Raw genomic sequence first — 25,083 nt, 5'->3', positions numbered from 1 at the left:
ACGTGCGTTTTCTAATTGGTTAAATATCTGTCTGACCCGAGCAGCTGTCCTCTCCGTGTCCCCTGCATCTGGAGCTCGTCCTGTCCTAATCCGATAACTCGAGGTACACGGCTGTCGTTCCAGTCCCGGGACAGGAAGCTGAAACCGGAGACGGCGGAGATTTGCAGGACGCCATCCCCTCCTCGCCTCGTCCGACATGCCCGCTATGCTCCGCCGTGCCCGTTATGCAAGCTGTCACGTCCAGCCCGGGCCCCGTGTCTGAACATACAAGGATAAAACGATGAAACGCCGCGGCTGAGTCCAGATCTGTCCAGAGCAGAGGAACATGTCACTGCAGAGTTCTGTTTTAAGCTCAGACGGTTTATATAAAAGAACTGGACAAAACAGGAAGTGATCGAGTCTGGCGCCATTTTGGTCTTAAATGTTCATATTAACCCGCTCTACATGATCCTGAGGTTTTATTTTGAGTACATTTTTTCTATTTTTTATTTATTTTTTTTGTTATTTTGAGTTCCTCTTTTTTTGTTATTTTGAGATAATTTTTTAACCTTTTTTTGTAACTTTGAGGGGTTTTTTTGTTTTGTTTTTTTGTTATTTTGAGTTAATTTTTTAACCTTTTTTTGTAATTTTGAGGATTTTTTGTTTTGTTTTTGTTATTTTGAGTTAATTTTAGATTTTTTTGTTATTTTGAGTTAATTTTTTAATGTTTTTTGTAATTTTGAGGTTTTTTTTTGTTTTGTTTTTGTTATTTTGAGTTGATTTTAGAATTTTTTTTTGTTATTTTGAGTTAATTTTTTAATGTTTTTTGTAATTTTGAGGGTTTTTTGTTTTGTTTTTGTTATTTTGAGTTAATTTTAGCCTCCCTCTCCTCCTCGCCTGGCTCTCATCCTCTCATCCAGGTTTGATTGACAGCGTTGTTAGCATGTTAGCTACGTCCTTTTATATAAACAGTCTATAGCCGTGTCCTAGTTCGACAAATGCACACTTCGAAGTACCCAACCGACAAAGGGCGCTCCGCCATTGACTGCAAAGGCCGATGGCAGAAATGGGACAGGCCGACGCCAAGGAGTGAACTTCAACCGCGGTCTTTCTTTGCGCTTACGTTACGTCGCCTAGAAACCGTGACGGCCTCTGACTCATGAGCTAAACGTGTAAAATGAACACTGAAATAATCACAGTTTTACTTTTAATTCTTTATTTCATAGAAGAGTCGAGGTGTCGTCGTCGTCTCAGTCGTTTATTTCTATTTAGATTGAACGAAGTCAGGATTTAATGTTTCTCTTTGAAAATCAACAGACAAATATAAAGTTCGAGGTGATTTTTTTCCAGTTGTAGCGAGTATTACATAACTTTAAAAAAATACACCTTGTTTCTCCCGTAGAAGAAGTGACGCGCGGTGCATGATGGGACACAGAAGTGCGTGAAGTCTGCCCGGACGCACGCTTCGTTTACAGTCGATCTCCATGGAAACGCAGGGCGGATCCGTCAGGTGCGCGAAACGGGACGGGCCTGAAGTGACGTACGTGTCCATCAAACGCAGCCGACGAAGCGCGAAACCGTCGCACTGAGACCCGTCCTCGCCTCGACGTGTTCTCTTCCGTCTTCCTGCGTTTACTTTCTCGTCGATGTCATTGTTAACGTCGTTAGGCCACATCCTGTCGTCCAGAGCTCATTATCTGCGTTTAAACCCGCTGTATAACGCCATATGAAAACAACACCTTAGATAAAAGTGTCTAAATATAATCTGGAGCCGTTTGTGAGTCGTTTTCAGGGCTGCTCGTTCAGTTACAGTTGTGCGCGGCGCTAACAGCTCGGCTCAGATCAATAGAAATGGTATAACGTTAAGTGTGCAGCAGGAGCCTCTTACAGTTATAATCTGCTCTCTGGACCGCTCCTCTGCTGCCGACGCCTAATTGGCTTGTTCAAGGGCAACATGATCCTCGGCTCGGACTTTCAGACGATAATCTCCGAGTCTGTGGAGCTTTTAGTGAAACGAGCAGGAGACAGAATCAAAACGACACGCCTCCATCGCACTTGTGAGGGTTTGGTTTTGAGGTTCATGGTTTAAACTGTGGGGGTATAGTGAGGTCAGAGCACAGACACTTTATATAAATGGATGTAGCTAACTTGCTAGCCACCGCGGTACAAACAGGAAGTGATCAAAGGGCGTGCGTCCAGCTCCACCGACTCAAAAACTAAAAAGTGTGTCCCCTCTAATGTCCAACTGCTGCTTCAGACTCATTCTGGTCTTAAATGTTCGTATTAACCCTCTACATGATCCTGGGGTTTTTATTTCACTATTGTGTCTGTAAATCAAGATCTGAACATTAATAACAGACAAATCAGGTCCTTCTTTCCCCGAGGTCGCTCCTGTTAGCGTTAGCAACAGGTTTGATTGACAGCGTTGCCTCTCTCTGCTAAACCAGTGATGTGAATGAGAAGGAGCGTTTTCTTCAACAGCCTCGCTCCTGATTGGCTCACGGTTGCTATGATACTCACGGTCGGAATTCCTAATATGGAACTCTGCTCCAAATTAGCCGCTATAACTGCTAGCCTCTTGGAGCTGAACGCTGTGACATCGCACTCACTTAATCCACTTCTTTATTCAGTCTATTGTTTTAAGTCATGGTCCGTTTAGACTCTGGGCCACACATGGGCAAACTATGGCCCAGGGGCCACACACGGCCCTTTGGGTTTATTAATCTGGCCCGCCGAATGAGACCAAATTATATTAAAGTTGGTAAGGGTAAACCTTGTTCAAAGTTTTTCTGCTGTGTTTATTTTACTGAAATTTAATAGATAAATGATTAATTTAACTAATGCCTTTGGAAAGCAGTTTGTACCATGAGCCGTACATTTTCTGGCTTTGCAATTTGTCACAGGCCAAATCTCTAATGTAACATAAACATATATATATATCCTGGCCCCGCCCCTCTGTCAAACTTTAGAACTCAGTGTGGCCCGTGTGTCAAAACGTTTGTCCATCTCTGCTCTGGACGTTTGTTTATAGAAGAACATTTGTGGACCCGGGACGATTGAGGGACCCCACTCTGGACCCCACTCTGGACCCCACTCTGGACCCCACTCTGGACCCCACTCTGGACAAGTCCAAACACACCGTAGATCTGCCACATCCACAGGATCCAAAACAGACTGAAGAGTTTCTGAAATCCTGCAGGTTTTCGGACGATGGAGTGAAACCTCATCTATGTGACGACCTGACGACACGTGGACAGGGCTCGGAGAGGTCAGCTCCTGGACAGAGGGAGTTATTGAGCTGAGAGAAGTGACCATGGAAACAAAATATAGAACAAAGCGGATTTTAGGAGCAGCAACAGATGGAGCACAGTTTGAACACATCACCTGGTGTTAATGAGTTAATAAAAACAGACGCCTGAGGATCTGAGGTGGAAGAAGCACAGACGCCAGAGCGAAACGTACTCGAGTAAAAGTCAAATTATCACATGAAAAGATCTACTAAAGTAAAAGTACAAAAGCACCTGTTTAAAAATGTACTTAAAGAGTAAAAAGTACAAGTATTTCTTACAGATTTTGAGTCTTTAAAGCTTCAAATGTGGAGATTTTGATAAAGATTTGAGCTGAATTTTGAAGAAACAACTGAATCGATCGATCTTTTATCTGTTTTATTTGTGTATTTGTGTTTTGTTCAAATTCTGAACGTAAAAATAAACCCTCAGCCTTTTCAGCAGCTCTCACACAAAAAGAAAAATACTTTTACTTTTGCTGTTCAAAAATACAGTGGAGTAGAAAGTACAGATACTGCTCTCAAATGTACTCAAGTAAAAGTAAAAGTACACACTCTAAAATGTACTTTACCTAAACCATTTCCTATTTAAATCTTAATTAACCTCATTAAACCTTTTTGCCCAACACTGCCCCCTAGTGATCACTATAAATCCTTTTGATTACTCTTTCAAAAAAGTAATTTAGTGACTGAATAAACTGTAATAGAAACACAGACTTGTTTTTACGCATAAAGAAACTAAAAAAAGCTCAAAATATATTAAAAAAACGGTTATATTTGACACAATCACCATGGAAACCTGCGTCAAACAGCCTCATTTCAGTTTGTGCGCGAGTCTGAAGGCGCAAAACACGGACATAGACTGGTATTTGTATTTATTTAAGAGTAAAACACTGCGTCTGTGGCGTGTCGTGTATTTTGTGCACTATCACCAGAGCGGAAGAGGCGCAGGAGAGGAGAGGGGGAGGGCACGCGCGAGGGGGAGGGCGCAGGAGGAGAGAGAGACACACAGAGGAAGAGAGGAAGAGAGGAAGAGCCCTGTCTCCACGCACAGCCTCAGATCCGCGGAGAGTCATCCCCGGAGCGGCCGCAGCATCACCTCTCCCCCGTTGACGCGCTTTTTTACGCACGTTTCCTCGCCTTTTACGCACGGACCCAGCATGGACACGGCGTGAGGCGCACACACACGAGCGCAGCGGTGTTTCCCGGACGTTTGCGGCGCCCGTTTCGGTCTCAACATGATGGAGTATTGGAGACAGTGCGCGCTCTGGTTGATTAACTGCAAGGTGCTGCCCCCGAACCACCGCGTGACATGGGAGTCCGCGCAGGTTTTCGACTTGGCGCAGACTCTTCGGGACGGGGTGCTCCTGTGCCATCTGCTCAACAACCTCCGGCCCCAGTGCATCAACCTGAAAGAGATCAACCTCCGGCCGCAGATGTCACAGGTAAAATCATAAAGTAAAAACATCAGAGCGACAAAAGTGAACAACTGTGTCTCAAATGTCAATGTGCGACCGAAATGTGACCAAAACGTGACCAAACTCAGCCGTGGACGTGAACACGAGCTGTGCAGCATCACAACTTTTCTCACTTAGGGCTAGAATCAGCCTGGTCCTCGCCTCTGCACAGATGCTGCGCGTAAAAAGGCAAAGCAAAGGAAATTCAAAGTGTTTTACAGAATAAGAAAGACATAAAAATCACAATACAACAAATCAAAACAGAAATAATCGTCATGAAATTAACATTAAAACAGAAAAGTGCAGAATAAACCCCTTTAAGTCACAGCAGATGAACAGAACTGAGTCTGGATTTAAACAAAGTCAAAGTCGAGGCCCGAGTCACATCAGGAAGAAAGAGACAAGTTTAAACTGAACGAAACTCAAACTATAATTCAGCATGAATAGTCCTGGTTTAGTCCTGGTTTAGTCCTGGTTTAGTCCTGGTTGAGTCCTGGTTTAGTCCTGGTTCAGTCCTGGTTTAGTCCATGTTTAGTCCTGGTTTAGTCCTGGTTCAGTCCTAGTTTAGTCCTGGTTTAGTCCCGGTTTAGTCCTGCTTTAGTCCCGGTTTAGTCCTGGTTTAGTCCTGGTTTAGTCCTGGTTTAGTCCTGGTTTAGTCCTGGTTTAGTCCTGGTTCAGTCCTGGTTTAGTCCTGGTTCAGTCCTGGTTCAGTCCTGGTTTAGTCCTGGTTCAGTCCTGGTTTAGTCCATGTTTAGTCCTGGTTTAGTCCATGTTTAGTCCTGGTTTAGTCCATGTTTAGTCCTGGTTTAGTCCTGGTTTAGTCCATGTTTAGTCCTGGTTTAGTCCATGTTTAGTCCTGGTTTAGTCCTGGTTCAGTCCTGGTTTAGTCCTGGTTTAGTCCTGGTTTAGTCCTGGTTTAGTCCTGGTTTACTCCTGGTTTAGTCCTGGTTTAGTCCAGGTTTAGTCCTGGTTTAGTCCTGGTTTAGTCCTGGTTTAGTCCTCCTCATGTGAGATGGTTCATGTGGCTCATGTGGGAGATGTTCTTTGGTGCTGGTCCATGGAGAGACTTGTTCACACTGAGCTGCTTTAAAGTCTCTGAGCCACAGGAGCCACAGGAGCCACAGGAGCCACAGGACACATGTGTGAAGTACTTCCTGGTTCTAGTCCTGACCCGAGCAGCAGTGTTCTGGATGTTCTGGATGTTCTGGATGTTCTGGATGTTCTGGATGTTCTGGATGTTCTGGATGTTCTGGATGTTCTGTCTCGTTTGGAGAGTCCAGTGAGGACGTTACAGTTTATTTTTGACTTGACATGTTTTTCGATGGTAAAAAGCTGCAGATCTTATCGACTCGACGTGGCTGTTAAAGTTTTCTCTTCTGTAACACGTTCATTTTTACACGTTCACTTCAGTTTTTTAAAGAATCCGAGTCATGTTTCATCGATGTCCCTCAGTGAGCGAGTGTGTCCAAAAATGTAAAGCACGTGCGCTGTTTAACGTTTAATATCGGCAGAAGCTCTTAAGACACATTTGAACTCTTAAAATGTGTGTTCGTCTGTTTTATCTCAGTTTTATTTCACGTCTCTGGTTTCTTTAATATTTAAATGTGACGTGTCTTTAGGGAGTTTGGTCGAGTCGGCGCCGATCGAACCCGACGCACGAGGTTTGCCCAAAATCGTTTAATATTTCATTTTTTTAAAAAGTGACGCACGAGTCCATCTGGTTTCTGTGCTCATTTACGTTGACCCTGCCCTGATGGGGGTCACGGTGCAAAGGTCAAAGGTCACGGCATTACCATACTGACCTTTTCGTTTAGCGGAAGTCTGCACTTTTCCAGGTTTAACTGCAGAAATAATCCCTTTTTTCCCCACCGTCCCGCTCAGTGACTGCTCGCTCCGTGGGCTCGTGCATCCGTCTCCGTAAAAATAGGTTGACAAACGCGGTAGGTGGAGGTGGAGGTGGAGGTGGAGCGCGGCGGCCGTTGGCTCCTGCGCGTCTCGTACCATCTGCTTCGGTAACAGGACAGCCGGAGCCAGATTAATATGACTGGATCTGTGAATCTCTGCGTTTGGCGCCGTGACAGAAAACACCTACTCAGTCTGTGGAGCCGCGGTGGAGAAAGTGGACGAGGTTTTTTTAGAGGAAAACATTTGAATAAAACGACACAAAGAAAGAGAAAGCGACGAGAAAGAGCGATACGCGTGCGGCTTTTTATGTAACCGGTGATAATCGCAAACAAATATAAAGTATCTGCAGAAGATTCAGAACAAACCTTTTTCTCCCTGATGTTTTTTAAATCACTGGAGTCACTTTAACAGATGTTTAAATATGGAACTTATTCATAATATTATAAAAATTACAGTGGTCGCTTGTTATATCGTGGTTCATCTTTCGTGGTCTCGCTTTTTCACAGATTTTTTTTTAGCTTTTCTCCAGAGTATGAACGTGCATTGTGTCGTGCGTCTTGATTGGCTGTTGGACTGTAGACCATTGTGTCGTGCGTCCTGATTGGCTGTTGGACTGTAGACCATTGTGTCGTGCGTCCTGATTGGCTGTTGGACTGTAGACCATTGTCCATCAGTCTCCTCCGTGCCGTGTCTCCTGTCCAGTACAGAATGTGTTCAGACAAATTTACATAAACGTTGGGTCTCAGTGTGACTCTGAAGTGCTGTACGTTTGCAATTTGTTTTCTCCCCGACAAAACCCACAATGTCGATGAAACGTTCTGCACCGACAAAGACGCCTACGAAGGTTTGAACTTTGAGAGAGTTTAAACGAGAGAGAAATGTGAGAAAATGTTAACGCCTGTGTGAGAAAAGTGTATAAAGTGTGTGGTGAGGGGTTTGACAGACAAAAACAGAGAGAATAATGTAAAAAATAAAGCTGATGTTTACGTTGAGAGCGGGATTTGAACCTCTAATCTTTGGCTCAGTGGGCAAACGCTCTACCAACTGAGCCACCGTCGCCCTGATAATTACCGTGATGTGAGAAACGTGACTCTAAATTTCACCATCGTCTCACGTTTAAAGTGTTTGTAAAGAAATATCTTAGTTGCCTTTCAGTTGGTTGAGCGTTTGTCCTCTGATCTGAAGGTTGCCGGTTCAAATCCCGCTCCCACAGATGAACACTGCTGCTGCGGTTGTGTCCTTGAGCAAGACGCTTACCCTCCTCGCCCCAGCGTCTGTGTGAATGTTAGTGTTTCCTTGATGTAAAGAGCTTTGAGTGACGTAAAGGTGAAAAATCGCTGTATAAAAATGTGACCAGGACATTTGTTTATTTGTTTATTTATTTTTTGTTTTTCTGTGCGACGTTGCGCAGACGCAGACGCAGATGCAGACGCCACTTTCACTTTCTCAGGTCCAGATCAGACAAAACTCGTCCTTCAGTTTATGAAGTGTCTCCGAGCGTCTCAGTCTGAACCAGACTCATTTTCCTTCGCCACAAAATGAAACGATCTTGAATCTCGAGGTGAAAATGGAATCGTTTTAACGCTGAGGGTCTGTTCAGTGATGGAAGAAGTACAGATACTCCAGCAAAAGAGTACTCAAGTAAAAGTATTAAAGTACCTGTTTAAAAATGTACTTAAAGAGTAAAAAGTCAAAGTATTTAACGCAGATTTTGAGTCTTTAAAGCTTCAAATGTGGTGATTTTGATAAAGATTTGAGCTGAATTTTGAAGAAACGACTGAATCGATCGTTGTTTTTTCAGTTTTTATTTGTTTATTTTTGTTTTGAACGTGTTAAAAATAAAACTTCAGACTTTTCAGCAGTTCTGACACAATAATAAGAAGTAGAAAGTACAGATACTGCTCTCAGATGTACTCAAGTTAAAGTAAAATCTAGTACTTTACTGCTTTTCCTTGGTTCCGTTCTGTTTCTTCTGGTGTTCAATCGTCTCTGGTGCAAAGTGAATTATGTTTGTTTGGTATAAATGTGTTTTCTTGTGACGGTGACATGAAGTGGCCGTTTCCTGGCAAAGCTCTGAACCGCGGTCGATGTGAAAACATGATACAGACGCTGGAGTCGTGCGGCTGGACCTGACGTAAATATAGACGATAAACGATAATATGGAAACTCATTTACGCCACTGACGCAAACGTTTAAACGGCAAAAACGATTATAAAGCTACAATATTGTTCAAAATCATGAGCTGTGATAAATAAACAGCAGAAGGAAACAGTTTAGTCGTTAGTTTGAGTCTGTAATGGACATCGCTAACCTGCTAGCCGCCGCGTTACGAACAGGAAGTGATCATAAACGCACTTCCTGCTCCATCGACGTCGTACCTGCTGCTGTCAGACTCATTTTGGTCTTAAATGTTTGCATTAATCCGCTCTACATGATCCTGGGGTTCATTTTTTTATTATTTTGAGTTTATTTTTTTAATTTAAATTTTTTTTTTGTTTTTGTTATTTGGAGTTTTTAAATTTTTTTTATTAATTTATTTTATTTTTTGTTATTTTGAGTTTTTAATTTTTTATTTCTTTTGTTATTTTCATTATTTTTTAGTTATTTTAGTAGTAGTAGTAGTTGTTTTTGTTTTTGTTTTTTTGGGTTATTTTGAGTTTATGAATTGAATTGAATTGAATTAAACAACTTTTATATAATTCTACTTTGTGATCAGTGACAAAAACGACGATCTAGCGGAAAATATTATGGATTAAGTCACTTTTTCTGCTCATTCTGGCGATACAACGTGGATCACGATTTTATAAAATGTCTCCTAAACGATTATAGGCGTTACCTTCAACATCCTCTCTCCTGATTGGCTCTTTGGTTGCTCTTTGTGTCTGAACGAGGCGGCGTCTTCTCTCAGATCGTTGTAGCGGCGGTGGAGTCGTGGGGAGGACGCCGTCGTTCCGGCTCTGACACGGTGCCGTACTTCGGGGATGAGGAGTTGTGGAGTTATTTTTAGTCTGTTTGTTTTCCGCCCGAGTGACCGTCTTACTCACTGAGTCGGCGATTAGCGCTGAGCGAGTGGATGTGTGAGCGTCTGCAGCGCAACGCCAGGTTTTTTGGATCTTCTTTTGAAACTACTTTTGTTACGTAACGAGAGAACGAGAACGGCAACGGAGCCAAAGTGTTGAATCTACAGTTTGAGGATTTGCTGTTTATGTAAATGGACGTAGCTAACCTGCTAGCCATCGACTCTGGCTCCAGTTCACTTTCCATTGAAAAACCGTGTCCCCTCTCCAGATAAGGCTAAAGCTAACTCATTATATAAAGTTTGAACGCTGTAGCTGTGAGTTTAACCTTCCTCTTACATCATTTATTTCAATTCAAACTTCAAATCTTTATCGATAAACCCCCACACACAACACGAGACACGTTACATATGTTTGTTATTAGTCCACGTTTTTGTGATATTCTCAATATTATTGCAAAACTGGGGAGATTTGGGAGTATTTTTGTTGTAATATGATCAGATTTGAGCAGCGGTGAAAAAGTCCCTTTTATTGAAAATTATTGGCACATTCTGCTGTTTATTTGCTCCAGCTCATGTGTTTGAATGAAACAGTCGATTTAAAATTACTCACTGGGATTATTTTGCGTTTATTTATTTATTTATTATTATTTATTATTATTTTATTATTTTATTTTATTATTTATTATTTATTTATTATTTTTGGCGTTATTTTAATCTTAATCAGTGACGTAAAGTCGTTTCAATATTGTCCTTTTTCGCGATATGTCGGGGTTTAAAATGGACAAAACACCAGATTCCATTTGCCAACAATCGCACAAAGTAACCGTCCAATCAGAACGCTCAATCAAAGTCGTTTTTATGATCGCAACTTCCAAAAACATCCCAAATTTCCCAAATAGATCCACATGAACGCAGATCGCTCCAGCGTCGTCTTTTCTTCTCGTGTCGACATTGTGATGGAAGCCCCTCCCTGTGTCTCCCCAAAGTCACATTTACATAAAAGAGGGCGGGGCCACTCCCCCGTTTTCCTGCATAATTCATGAGTCCGGTGGCAGCTACTTAATCATTGGCCGCTGTGAACACATGGGACGCCGCCGAGGCCCCACCCCAGGGACCCGCGGAGACAAAGGCAGTAACGGGACGGGCCACAAAGAGCCGCGGCCTCCACGCGAGTCTCTCTGAGGACAGCGCGGGTCCTGGAGGGTTAGCGCCGCCTCCTCCGCCGCCGCGATGTGGTTAGCGAGTAATTAAAGCACAATGGGTTTAGACACGGGGGACGTGAGCTTCAGGAGCTTCTGCTGTTTCAATTATGTTTCAGGACGTTTAGATTCACGTTTAGAGGCAGAAAAAGAATCAAACGTCAGAGTTTTGTGAGAAAGACCAAAGCAGGATGAAGGCTGGGTGTCGTTAAGGTTTTGCCGATACGACATGTACCTCGATACAGAACTTTTATGAATCGATACAAGACGATACGATATATTTCAATACGATTCAGTGAAAAATATAAAGGCTTTTGTGACTCTTAATGATCAGCCTCATTCACCAAAATAAACATTAATGGAGCATTTATCTGCTGTTTACTGAAGATGAATTTACATAAAGTGCATTTTTCTAACTAGAAGCACATATCAGACTGTTCCATGTGTCAGTTTTATTCATCCCCAGTTTATACGAGCTCCACATTTACATTTACACAGAGACATGTGCAGATTAACAGTTTAACTGTGCAAAGATCATCTGAAAAACACCTGATTTAGTGAAACAAAACAGAGAATAAAATGTCAAATATTCTGTATAAACACATTTCTTTCGTCTAAACAGCCTCACAATCGAGCTGTGACAGAGTAATGTGGTAAAATATACAAAAAGCCACATCAATACAGCAGACCGTGATATCGATACTGTATCATCATCTCAAACAATACGATATTTAGATATCTTTGCACACCCCAAACCAAAGTGTGTTTTCTCTTCTGTGAACATAGAGCGTGGATGAGGACTCAAAGACACGGTAAATAAATAATTGTCTCAAAAGCTTTGCAAATGTTTAAAGAGTCCACAGACACAGCACAGAAGAGAAAACACATATTGGTTAGGTCATTCTTATAAAACTCTGATGTTTGGTGAGTCTTTGTCAACCTCCAAATGTGAATCCAAATGTCCAAAACTAGAACTAAAACAGTGATCATCTTGTGTTGCCAGATCCTGTGTCTAAAACCAGTTTTCCAGGTGAGTTAAAGCTAAATGCAGCCGATCGTTGACGCTAATGTCGCCTGAAATGGTTAGAAGTTCAGACCTGGTGACCCTGAAAACGCAGCTGTTCTGTTTGACTTTTTAAACATTTGAAAAGCTTTTGAGACAATTATTTAAAATATTATAAAGTCGGACATGTGGTTTAAAATGGAGCCAACACTCACAGCTGCGTTTTCAGGGTCACCAGGTCTGAACTTCTAACCATTTCAGGCGACATTAGCGTCAACGATCGGCTGCTTTTAGCTTTAACTCACCTGGAAAACTGGTTTTAGACACAGGATCTGGCAACGCAAAATGATCACTGTTTTAGTTCTAGTTTAGGACGTTTGGATTCACGTTTGGAGGCAAAAAAAAGTCTCACCAAACCTCAGAGCTGAGATGAAAATGACCAAACTCGTAACATTTCGTGGACTTTTTCCAATACAGAAGAGATAATGTTCATCACCGTGGCAACAGTCCAAGTTTTTATCGTTCTTAATCCCGTCAGAACTCATTTCCTCTTGTGTTTGCTAATGATTAACCGGCGAACGTGCAGCGATGGGACGATTACGCCGTTTAACCCTCAGTATCTGGATTATATTAGCTGAAAACAGGAACTAAAGCAGGTTTAGTCGTAGAACGGAGAGAATAGAAAGAGAAAGTGCAGTTTGAGTTTGAGCCTTTAACAGGTCGAGCGTTTGTTATAGTTTTATGTGCAATTATTTTATTTAGAAACATTAAAAAAGATGAACCAGCTGAAGATTTGAGAGTGAATCCTGAGTTTGAGCTGCTGTTTTACAAATAAAAATACTCAAGTAAAAGTAAAAATATCACATGAAAAATATCTCCCTAAGCTCCTGTTTAAAAATGTACCTAAAGAAAGAAAAGTACAAGTATTTCTCACAGATTTTGAGACTTTAAAGCTTCAAATGTGGTGATTTTGATAAAGATTTGAGCTGAATTTTGTTGAACAGAAACGACTGAATCCATCGTTTTGTTTTTTTTTTTTCTGTCTTTATTTGTATATTTTTGTTTTGCTCAAATTCTGAACTTTTACTTTTCCAGTTCAAAAATGTAGTGGAGTAGAAAGTACAGATACTGCTCTCCCTTGTACTCAAGTAAAAGTAAAAGTACACACTGTAAAATTGTACTTCAGTGCAGTACTTTTACTTTTCCACCTCTGCAGATAAATCCTCAGCTCCGTGTCGTTCTGTTGCCGTTGGAGTGCGGTGCTTTTGTTTGGCTCAGATTATCGACATTATTCATAGTTTTGAGAGTTTTTGCCACGCCCTCTTTTATTCTGATCGATCTGCAGGGCATCTGGAGTAGTTTGACTCTCTGTACTAATGTGTTTGGATTTTTGGATCAATATAACGTCCCTGAAGCTCTGATCAGCGTTTTGCTCCATAAACCAGAGACAGACACAGTTTGACCCCAGCAGCACATGAGCGGCTCACGGGGCTGTGGCTCAGTTTGGCCGTGGCTCAGTTTGGCTCTCTTTGTGGCTCACTTTGGCTCTCTCTGTGGTGAGCTCCGCTTGCTCAAGTTCCTCTCTTGTTTCTTGAAAGGCTGTTTTGATGTGAAGATTTATACAGTGGCAGAAGCGTTTACTCTTGTGCAGTGAAGCTGCTCTGATCAGGAGGGAGTCTGAGCGTCTGAACGGGAGCGAGGAGCAGAGAGAGGGGAGCGGGGAGAGAGGAGAGAAGGGAGAGGGGAGCGAGGAGAGGGGAGAGGGGAGAGAGGAGAGAAGAGAGAGGAGCGTGGAGAGAGGGGAGTGGAGAGAGGGGAGAGAGGATCGAGGAGAGAGGAGCGGAGAGAGAGGGGAGTGGAGAGAGGGGGGAGTGGAGAGAGGGGAGAGAGGAGCGAGGAGAGAGGAGCGAGGAGAGAGGGGAGTGGAGAGAGGGGGAAGTGGAGAGAGGGGAGAGAGGATCGAGGAGAGAGGAGAGGAGAGAGGAGCGGAGAGAGAGGGGAGTGGAGAGAGGGGGGAGTGGAGAGAGGGGAGAGAGGAGCGAGGAGAGAGGAGCGAGGAGAGAGGGGAGTGGAGAGAGGGGGAAGTGGAGAGAGGGGAGAGAGGAGAGAGGAGAGGAGAGAGGAGAGGAGAGGAGAGAGGAGCGAGGAGAGAGAGGAGAGAGGAGAGGAGAGGGGAGCGAGGAGCAGGGAGCTGGGAGAGAGGAGAGGAGAACGGGGAGCGTGGAGCGAGGACGATAAGCAGCTGGTTCAGTGAATAAAACTGAATAGATAAATATCGTTCGACTCAAACATTCTAAATCTAAATCCTTGTGTCAAAATCTTTTCAGACGTTTTAAAAGTCGACCGTGTTCGCTCTGGTTTAAAATGGAAACACTTTCAGCTGCATTTTCAGGGTCGCCAGGTCTGAACGTCCAGAATCAGCCGCTGACCTCTGACCTTTGAGCTTCGTTAGCATCGACGACTCGCTGCAGATGATCCCGACGAAAACTATTTACATTTTACCGCAAACTGGTTTTAGTCGCACGGGATCTGGCAACTCAAAGTGACACGACAACAAAATGTAAAGACGATATGAAAATGAAATAAAAATCCTGCAAATCTTTCTCGTTTCTGTGTAAACTTTATAATATGGTGCGAATCGTGCGGCTCGGGTTGAGTCACAGCTGTGGGTCTCACCGTCAGACGAGTTCTGTGCAGGAAATCAGGAAATGGAATAGAGGAAGGAAGTGAAACTCAGTGTGGTCCCAGTGAAGCAGAGACACGACAGACACAAAAGAGCCTAAACACGGCGGCTCTCCGGCTCTTCGGCTCCTCTGCGGACGTGTTCTGAGGCCACGTGCAAAAACGGCGAAAGTGAAAATGCTAAAGGTGAAGTTTGGTTTCAGTGAGCGCAACGAGAACAGGGTTAAAAACGAACAAAGGCCCCGCTTGAAATGACACTGGAGATTCACCACAAGCCACAGACTCGAGTCAAACTGATTCTTCTCGACCTTTTTCTCTGTAGCTCCTCGTTTCTACGGCGGACATGTTTGCACCACAAGAGCCAGACACCTGTTAGGTTCAAACTTTATGATTTTAAGCTCGTACCAGAGACCGTTTATGTAAATGCACAAAGCTAACGTGCTAGCTCCAAACAGGAAGTGATCACGGGCGATGGAGGAGGTCACTGCACGAAGCGCTCTTAAGTTTGTAGTAAATTTAAATAGTTAAACTGGATAAAATGATCAAAATCGTCCTTGTGTATTATATTATATTGAAATGTGCAGAGCTGCTGGACACGGCGGTCAGACACAAGAGCGAAATGTGCGTCGTACACAGGAGCCGTCAGGTGTGGAACGAGACACGAGGAGGTTTACGGTTTAGTCCAAGAATTGATCAGGTTGAGCCGTAGACTGTTTATATAAATGGACGTAGCTAATGTGCTAGCCGCCGCGCTCCAAACAGGAAGTGATCATGAACGCACTACCTGCTCCATCGACTTAAATGTTCGTATTAACCCTCTACATGATCCTGGGGTTTTTATTTCACTATTGTGTCTGTAAATCAAGATATGAACATTAATAACAGACAAATCAGGTCCTTCTTTCTTTTTTCTTTTTTTTGTTTGTTTTTTTGTTATTATTATTTATTTATTTATTTATTTATTTATTATGTATTTATTTTTAAGTATTTTTTATTTATTTATTTTTATTATGTATTTTTTATGCCTTTTCCCCCTGAGCTCACTCCCTTGTTATTATTATTTATTCATTTATTTATTTTTTATTTGTTTTTATTTCATTTTTTTTTTTTTAATACATTTTTATTATGCCTTCTTTCCCTGAGTTCACTCCCACTAGCAACAGGTTTGATGGATTTATGTATTTATTTTTTATGTATTTATGTATTTATTTATTTATTTATTTTATTTATTTATTTTATTTGTTTTGGTTTTTTTTTACTTTCTTTCCCTGAGCTCCCTCCTGCTAGCGTTAGCAACAGGTTTGATTGACAGCGTTGCTAAGGGAAGGGGCGTTACCTTCCACAGCCTCAAGATATGAACATTTAACCCTATAGCGTCGGATGCTAGCGCTACAGGCTACAGGGTTAAACAGTCTCGCTTTGGATTGGCTCTTTGGTTGCTATGATACTCGCAGTTAGCTCCAAATTAGCCGCTATACCTGCTAGCCTCGATTAGCTTAATTTGGAGATAAATGCTCAGTCACTTCTTTACACATTTTACTGTTTTATCTGTTTTTTCCGTCTTGTTTAAAGCTGAGTTTGCATTTTCTTTTGTCCAATCATCTCTTTTCTCTGTGTAGCTCCTCCCCTCAATCAAAACAAACCTAAAGTGGGCGGGGCAGTTCAGACTTACGGTTCAAAATTAGACACAGCGACTTTCACAGGTCGAATTCAATATTTGCATCTGTTTTTCATGTCTAAACTCTACACGGATTAAAACGGACTCGCCTCAGATCAGTTTCACTTTCACTTTCGTCCGAGCGTGAGCAGATACTGTACGTCACACGTTTAAATGTATATTTCATAAACGCAGACGCTCTCCGCCGCCAAACAGCACATGACCTGGTTTCCTGTAAAGACGTAACACGCGGAGAGAAGACGCTTTTCAAAACCGACACAGAAAAACACACAGAGCTGCTCCTTCCCTTTTTGTTTCAGCGACAAAAGAAAGTTTGACAAATATAGAACGAATGAGACGTGGGCGAACAAACCCCAAAAGTTCTGTCAATGTTTCAAGTTCTCCAGAAACTTATGCCTGAGTTTCAGTTTCTAGAGACGAGTCAAGTTTAAAATTCACAAACGTTCAACTCACGGACAGTTTAAAAACATGGACATAGCAACGAAAGAGCCAATCAGGAGCCAGGATGTGGAAGGTAACGCCCCTTCCCCGAGCGACGCTGTCAATCAAACCAGTTGTTAGTGGGAGTGAACTCAGGGAAAGAAGGTATATAAAAAAAAATAAGTAAATACATAAAAATAAATAAATAAATAAAAAACAGATAAAAAGGAATAAATAAAAAATAAATAAATAAATTAATTAATTAATTAATAATAATATAATAAATAATAATAACAAGGGAGTGAGCTCAGGGAAAGAAGGCATAAAAAACATAAAAAAATAAAAAAAAGAAATAAATTAAAAAATATATAAAAAAAACCCCAAAAACATAAAACAATCAAACCTGTTGCTAGTGGGAGTGAGCTCAGGGAAAAAAGGCATTAAAAAAATACATAAAAATAAATAAAAAATAAAAAATAATAAATAAATTAATAATGACAAAAAAGAAAAAAGAAAAAAAAAGGTGCCTGATTTGTCTGTTATTAATGTTCAGATCTTGATTTACAGACACAATAGTGAAATAATAACCCCAGGATCATGTAGAGGGTTAATACAAACATTTAAGACCGGAATGGCGAGTCGGAGCTGGCAGCGCCATTTTGGTCATTTTCTCCAGTTTATCTATTTAAATTAGGACAAACTTGAAAGAGCAGAACAGTGACCTCCTCGATCTTAAACATCCCAAAATCCACATATTTATGTCTGGAGTTGTGTTTTGTTTCAAACCTGCAGATTTAGGCTGAGTTCTTCTCTCAAACTGACAACACTCTGTTCCACCTTGTGATGTCATCATGTGGTGATACAGGAAGTGCTCCACTGTGTTTTTAAACTCCACACACCTTCATTTCTAGAATCATTTGGATCATTTCAGTCCTGGAGTTGTCTCTTATCTCGACTGAACTAAAGGTAAAAGGAGGAGTTAACATGAAAACTACCACTTGATGACATCACTAGGTGGAACGTCGCATTTTGATCTTTGCAGATGTTACAGACTAATAATAAAGTGACTCAAACATGTGAATGAAACAAAACACAACTCCAGGTCTGTTTGTGACGAGGAAACATTAAAACACAGATCAGAGTTGTGTCGTACGTCCACTTTAAGGCTGTATAACGTTTTGACACTTATCTCTGTAAATCCCATGAAGCGTCGAGCGAATGTCGTATTCTGAATGTGCGAAAACCTTTAAATTACATCGAATTGAGCGTGTAATCTGCTCAGGCCGATCCATGTTTAAAACCCTCCGTTTATGTGACTGTATGGAGCCTCGTTCTGCTCGTTCTGCTCGTTCTGCTCGTTCTGCTCGTCCTCTGTGCGTTTCTATGGGAACAATAAGACCCGTCCTGGATAATTGGGCCGTTTGTGTCATGGACCTCATCGTCCCGCTGCATCCCGCCCCGTTTTACCGACGCACAGGACGCCACGCACGGAGCTTTTCACACTTTAACGTCCAAAAAACAAATCGGACGACCACAGTTTGGACTTTAAGTGTTTTGCCCAAGGACACAACCGTAGAACTGATCTGTGAGACGCCACGAAGGTCACGGATTTATGTCTGTGAGTGAAAACGAGGGAGAGGAGGAGGGAGAGAGGGAGAGGAGGAGAGGGAGGGAGAGAGGGAGAGGGAGAGGAGGAGGGAGAGGGAGAGAGAGAGGGAGGGAGAGAGAGAGGGAGGGAGAGAGGGAGGGAGAGAGAGAGGGAGGAAGAGAGGGAGAGAGAGAGGGGGGGGGCAGGGAGAGAGAGAGAGGGGGGGACAGGGAGAGAGGGAGAGAGGAGGAGAGAGAGAGGGAGAGAGAGAGCGACAGGAGGAGAGAGGGAGGGAGAGAGAGAGAGGAGGAGAGAGGGAGGGAGAGAGGAGGAGAGAGAGAGCGGCAGGAGGAGAGAGGGAGGGAGAGAGAGAGGAGGAGAGAGGGAGGGAGAGAGAGAGGAGGAGAGAGGGAGGGAGAGAGAGAGGAGGAGAGAGGGAGGGAGAGAGGAGGAGAGAGAGAGAGAGGGAGGGAGAGAGGGAGAGAGAGAGTCATATATATATATATATGAGAGAGACAAACAGAGAAAGAGAGGGAGAGAGAGGTGCAGAGGGGGACAGAGGGACGGAAAGAGAGAGAGCGGGGGAAGAGGGAGAAAGAGGCATAGAGACGAGTACAGAACACAGAGAGAGAGAATGAGGGAAAGAGAAAGGGAGAGAGGGGGAAAGAGAGAGAAAGAGGGAAAAAAGAGAGAGAGAGGCATGAGGAGAACATGGAGAGAGAAAATGAGAGAAAGAGGGAAGGAGGGAGAGTGTTGGTGGAGTGTTTGTCCACTGATCTGAAGGTTTTTTGGTTTGAATCGTGCTCTGGACATAAACACTGACCCACAGGTTGATGGTGTGATTCCTCACAGTGAACGCTGCTGTTGTGTCCTTGGGCAAGACACTTCCCCCATTGCCCCTCAGTGTCTGTGTGTATTTCCTTGATGTAAAACACTTTTCTACCTTCAAAGCTCAAAGCGCTTCATAAAAATGTGATCTTTTACCATAAATTTGCAATGTTTATTTTTTTGTTTTTTACTGAAATGTCGTCAGAAGAAAAACATCGACGTCATAAAAATAAACATTATGAACCAAAACCTTCGTCTCGTCTCTGGAGCTCTGTCCACGTTCGGTCCTGTCACGTCCACAGCGTCTGCAGCCGACAGAGTTTATTTTTCTGAAGGAGGAATCGCACCTGTCACTTCGTAAACACCGTTTCATTGGACGTCGCCGTTTGTGGCGGCGCCAACGTTTGGCCACTGAAGGAAACTTAATGCAATCGACAGAGGTTTGTTCTGCTCTGTCATCAGAGCGACGCCAAGAGAGAAGAGAGGGAGAGAGGCGTAGAGACGAGTGCAGAACATGTAGAGTGACACCGGAGAACATGGGAGAGAGAATGAGAGAGAGAGAGAGAGAGGGGAGGAGGGAGAGGGAGAAAGAAATAGAAGGAGAGAGAAAGAGAGAGAGAGAGAGGGAGAAAGAGAGAGAGAGAGAGGGAGAAAGAGAGAGGGAAAGAGAGACTTGGAGAGAGAGAGGGAAAGAGAGAGAGAGGGAGGGAGAAAGAGAGAAGGCAAGAGAAAGAGGGAGAGAGATGGAAATAGAGAGAGAGAGGGAGAGAGGGGTCATGTGCAAACTGGAGCGATTGGAGCTTTGAATCACCACAGTAACAGACTCGCTTGATAAAATATGGATAATGTTCATAATCAGTGATGAGGTTTGAGGAGGTGATGGTTCTGTCACAGACGACGTCTGTGGAGGTGGGGCGGGGCTCTGTGGAGGTGGGGCGGGGCTCTGTGGAGGTGGGGCTCTGCGGAGGTGGGGCTCTGTGGAGGTGGGGCGGGGCTCTGGGGGCGGGGCTCTGTGGAGGAGGGGCGGGGGATTATAAATGAGAGGGTGATGTCGTTTGGATTCACCCGATGTAAATGTTTACGGTTTGTTTGTTGTTTTATGTCGTTCCAATCACATTATTGGCGTCACACCTGATTTTTTTCATCTTAAACATAAAAAAAACATGAAAAACAGAATTAGAGCTACAGAAACAGTTGTACCTCACTGACCTCATGCATTCAGAGCATTCTAATTATTCACCACAATGAGTTTATAAGCACTTTTCACAACTGTCAGACACCAGAGCAGAGGTTTGCCGTCACAGTGAAGCTAACAACAATTAGCATGTGTGACCAGTTCAGCGCTATTGACATCACTCTGTGCTCTGGGTGGTGTTTTCCGGGTCTTTCTAAACGTTGTGTTTCGGGTGTTGTTTTCCAGGTGTTGTTTTCCGGGTCTTTCCTCAGAGAAGGTTCTGCTGGTCTCATTGTTTCTATGGCAACACAAAAACAAATCAAATAATCATAACAACAACATAACTTATCTGGTTGAATTCGATACTGTATAAGGCTCGTCGACTGTTCGTAGGTCGGTCTCATCACGATCGCCGCGTCAGGGTCGTTCTATTTCACGCAAAATTTGTTTTGTCTCATAAATGTGCTCAGATTCCACCAAATAAGTTTATTATATTATACTTTTAAATAAGGAACGACACATTTTACTCAAATACCTGGGGGAAAAAAACAAAAAAAACATGTACAGGGACAGTGATTCTTCCAAATACTTTAACTTGAGTCACAGTTTCAGAAGAATACTGGTTATTTTTGGTGTTTTTACATAAACGAGGTCAAATTAAATGCACTAAAAGACAAAATATATAAATGTCAGAACGTAAAAATGACAGAGGGTCGTTCTAAGGTGACACAGAGGACAGACGCCTGCACCAGAACAGAACAACTACATTACACTGAATCATTATCTGCAAATATAACTGATAGAAACAATCGATATTTATTATCTTTTGGATTTGAATTCTGGCCTGGGACCTGCTATTAATCACTGTGGAGTGGCTCTAAAAGCTCCATCGGAATCAATACACTGATCCTTTACTGGAAACACTCTCTATAAAAAGCCCCTGACACAGCGGCGAAAAAACAGCATTTGGTGCAAGTAAAAGTAAAAGTAAAAATTAAATAACGACGTTCTGTAGTTTCACACCTCCTCTTTGTTTAGTGCCGTTACCGTGGTTACAATGGCCAGAGCAGTTAAAACGGCGAGTCTGGAGCCGAGTTCTATATTTGGAAGTCCGACCGCGAGTATCATAGCAACCAAAGAGCCAATCAGGAGCGAGGATGTTGAAGGTAACGCCTATAATCGTTTATGGCACATTTTATATAATTGTGATAATCGGCAACAAAGATAATCCACGTTGTATCACCAGAATGAGCAGAAAAAGTGACTTAATCCATATTTTCAGCTAAATTGTCATTTTTGTCACGGATCACAAAGTAGAATTTTATAAAAGTTGTTTAAACATGGAACTTATTCATAACATTAAAATTCTACCTATTAATGATCGTGATATAATCGTTAATCACAATTATTTTGCCCAGGATAATCACGACACTAAATATCAGTATCGCTTAGCAACGCTGTCAATCAAACCTGTTGCTAACGCTAACAGGAGCGACCTCGGGGAAAGAAGGACCTGATTTGTCTGTTATTAATGTTCATATCTTGATTTACAGACACAATAGTGAAATAAAAACCCCAGGATCATGTAGAGGGTTAATACGAACATTTAAGACCAGAATGAGTCTGAAGCAGCAGAGACAGAGAGAGGACAGATAAAAAAAATAAAAAATAAATTTAAAATACAAAAAAACAAAAAAAACAATCTCAAAATAACTAAAAAAAGCTTAAAAATTACAAAAAAGCAAAAAAAAATAAATAAAAAAACCCTCAAAATAACTAAAAAAAAAGCTTAAAAAATAAAGTCAAAATAACAAAAAAGCAACAAAAAAACAAAACAAAAAACAAACTCAAAATAACAAAAAAACTGAAAAAAATAAAAATAACAACAACCCCCCCCCCCCCCCAAAAAAAAAATCTCAAAATAACAACAAAAAAAAATAATAAAATAAAATAAAATAAAAAATAAACTCAAAAAAAAAAAAAAAAGAACCCCAGGATCATGTACAGCGGGTTAATACGAACATTTAAGACCAAAATGACGAGTCTGATGATGATCGAGGGAACAGGAAGCGCGCTCATGCTCACTTCCTGGTTGAAACGCGGCGCTAGCAGGTTAGCTATGTCCGTTTATATATAGTCTGCGATTCTACTCAGAGCTGTTGAGCGTTTATTTATCATTATTTACCCGTTGCTGTGGCGATGTCATGTTGATGTCCGCAGAGCAGTGATATCAAATGTGATTTAACCGTTGCCGGAACTACTTTTGTGTCACGTAGAGTTAGCGCGCGGCGGTTAGACGTCAGAATTCTCACTGAGAGTTGTACAAATGAGAGTAACAGTTGTGTGTTTGTGACTCACAGTTAAAGGTTAGACGTGAGCTCTGAAACGCGCCTCAGACCGGGGCGCTGTGACGGCGGCCCGCGGCGGCGTCGGCAGCTCTGTCAGAGTCACTGTAGTGGAAGCGTGTGCCGAGCCGAGCGCATCCAGCCCTGCGAGACACGACTGATTTTACTACCAAACGCACAACATCACTGCACAGCCAGAGCTCCACTTTAAACAAACACTATTTTCAGGTCGATTTTTATTCACGATTAGCTTTAGCGCTGTACAACGATGCTAACATGGGATTTGGGGCGACAGCGGCTCAGTTTGTAGAGCGTTTGTCCACTGATCTGAAGAATGGCAGTTTGAATTCTGCTCTCTACATAAAAAACATCATGAGTTGAGCGACTGACCTGAAGTTATCGGTGCGATTCCAGCTCCCACAGATGAGACTGTTGTTGTGTCCTTGGGTAAGACACTTGTCTGTACAACGTTCAGACACAATAGTGAAATAAAAAACCCAGGATCATGTAGAGCAGGTTAATACCAACAGTTTTCTTTATTTTTTTTAAAGTAAAAGTAGAGTAAAAGTAGGTAAAGTAAAAAGGTAAAGTAAAAAAAAAAAGTGATGATAATAATAATGAAATCAAGTAATTACATAAATAAGAGAACAGACATATAATGAAATTAATTAAAAATAAATAAAAATAAATAAATAAGAATAAAATAAAAAATACAATAAATTAAAAATAAATAAATACAATTCAAATAAAAAAATAAATTAAATAACAAATTCAATTAAATAAAAATAAAATAAATACAATTGAATAAAATAAAACAAAATAATAATAGGTAAAATACTCTTGATAATTCACCTGTTTGTCAAAGTACTCCAGAAACACATCCCATATCAAATGAAAAGTGCTCTCTAAATTAAAATAAATTTCTAGTTTGACATGTTTCATTATGTCATACAATAGATTAATGTAAATTGGAGGTTTTTTTGTTTTGTTTTTTTTTGTTTCCAGTTCAATAAGATAAATCAATACAAACATTTAAGACCAAAATGACGAGTCTGAAGCAGCAGGTACAGAGAGGACACAGTTTTACAATAGAAAGTGAATTGGAGCCAGAGTGGACGGCGCCTGGAGCGGCTCATGGTAACATTTAATTTATTTTCTTTAAACACAAACAGCGTGAGGTAAATGAGGCAGAACAGCTCTGTAAAAATACAGGTTTTAATTTTACTCGACATTTTGAGCCTCATCTCGTGTCGTCGGGGCTGAAGTCGCACACGGAGCTCACGGAACATAAACACTGATATAGAGAGGGTTTTAATACAGGACCTGATGTGGCGGCGGCGGCGGGGGGCGGGGCCTCGTTGGTGAACAGGGAGCTGTGGCGTTATTAACTTGTCTGTGAGATATATAGGAGTGTTTTGGATGGAAGCCTCAGAGGAAACGAAACGCGCTCTAATAACTCTATAACTCTATAACGTCGTGACAATCCTCCATTTTCTTCACCGTGAAACTGTGAGAAATAAAAAGAGAATGTTTTATTTTATATTTGTTTAATGACACATTTTAAATCTTAATATTTCATTTTTATTAATGTTTCATCATCACAAACAGACCTGGAGTCATTCTCACATGTTTAACACACAAACAGTTCTTCTCTTGAACTGAAAACACTCTGTTCCACCTTGTGATGTCATCATGTGGTGATACAGGAAGTGCTCCACTGTGTTTTTAAACTCCACACACCTTCATTTCTAGAATCACATGAATCATTTCATCTCTGGAAATTCTCGCAAATCTCGACTGAACAAAAGGTAAAAATGAGCTGTTAACTTGAAAACTACCACTTGATGACATCACAAGGTGGAACAGAGTGTTTTGTGTTGAGGGTTTGTGTGTTAAACATGTGAATGAAACAAAACACAACTCCAGGTCTGTTTTTAAGGAGTAAACAGGATTAGAACATGGATTAAATCTACAAGAGTCAGTTTTGTGTCATATAGGACCTTTTAAACATGCTCTGTTCCACCTTGTGATGTCATCAAGTGGTAGTTTTCATGTTAACTCCTCCTTTTACCTTTAGTTCAGTCGAGATAAGAGACAACTCCAGAGATTAAATGATCACACACCTTCATTTCTAGAATCATTTGGGAGTTTAAAAACACAGTGGAGCACTTCCTGTATCACCACATGATGACATCACAAGGTGGAACAGAGTGTTTTCAGCCTAAATCTGCAGGTTTGTGTGTTAAACATGTGAGAATGAAACAAAACACAGCTCCAGGTCTGTGTGCGACGAGGAAACGACATCAGGACATGGATTAAAGTTACAAGAGTCAGTTTTGTGTCATATTGGAGCTTTAAATATGTAAATGTGCTGTTGTGTATAAACATTTTATTTAGGTCTGCAAAGATTTCATTGATTAATCACAACAGATCGATTAATGACACAGTTCTCGTGTTTACTCGTTCATTCAGGCTCCACACATGAGCAGAAGTGTCAGACTCACATCAGGAGTTACACAA

General features: G+C 41.8%; 1 protein-coding gene across 1 annotated transcript in view; it reads left to right on the top strand.

The window, feature by feature from the left end:
* Positions 1-4,328: 4,328 nt before the first annotated feature.
* LOC117388275 (guanine nucleotide exchange factor VAV3) overlaps positions 4,329-25,083 on the top strand; it is a 144,676-nt gene continuing 123,921 nt past the window's right edge. The window contains exon 1 of the mRNA XM_033985786.2: positions 4,329-4,710. Within this exon, the coding sequence (XP_033841677.1) occupies positions 4,504-4,710 (207 nt within the window). The 5' untranslated portion in view covers positions 4,329-4,503. The remainder of the gene's footprint in view (positions 4,711-25,083) is intronic.

This window comes from Periophthalmus magnuspinnatus, chromosome 20 (assembly GCF_009829125.3).
Source record: "Periophthalmus magnuspinnatus isolate fPerMag1 chromosome 20, fPerMag1.2.pri, whole genome shotgun sequence".
Classification (NCBI taxonomy): domain Eukaryota; kingdom Metazoa; phylum Chordata; class Actinopteri; order Gobiiformes; family Gobiidae; genus Periophthalmus; species Periophthalmus magnuspinnatus.
The sequence above is the reverse complement of the archived record's forward strand: the minus strand, read 5'-3'. Positions and strand labels throughout refer to the sequence as shown.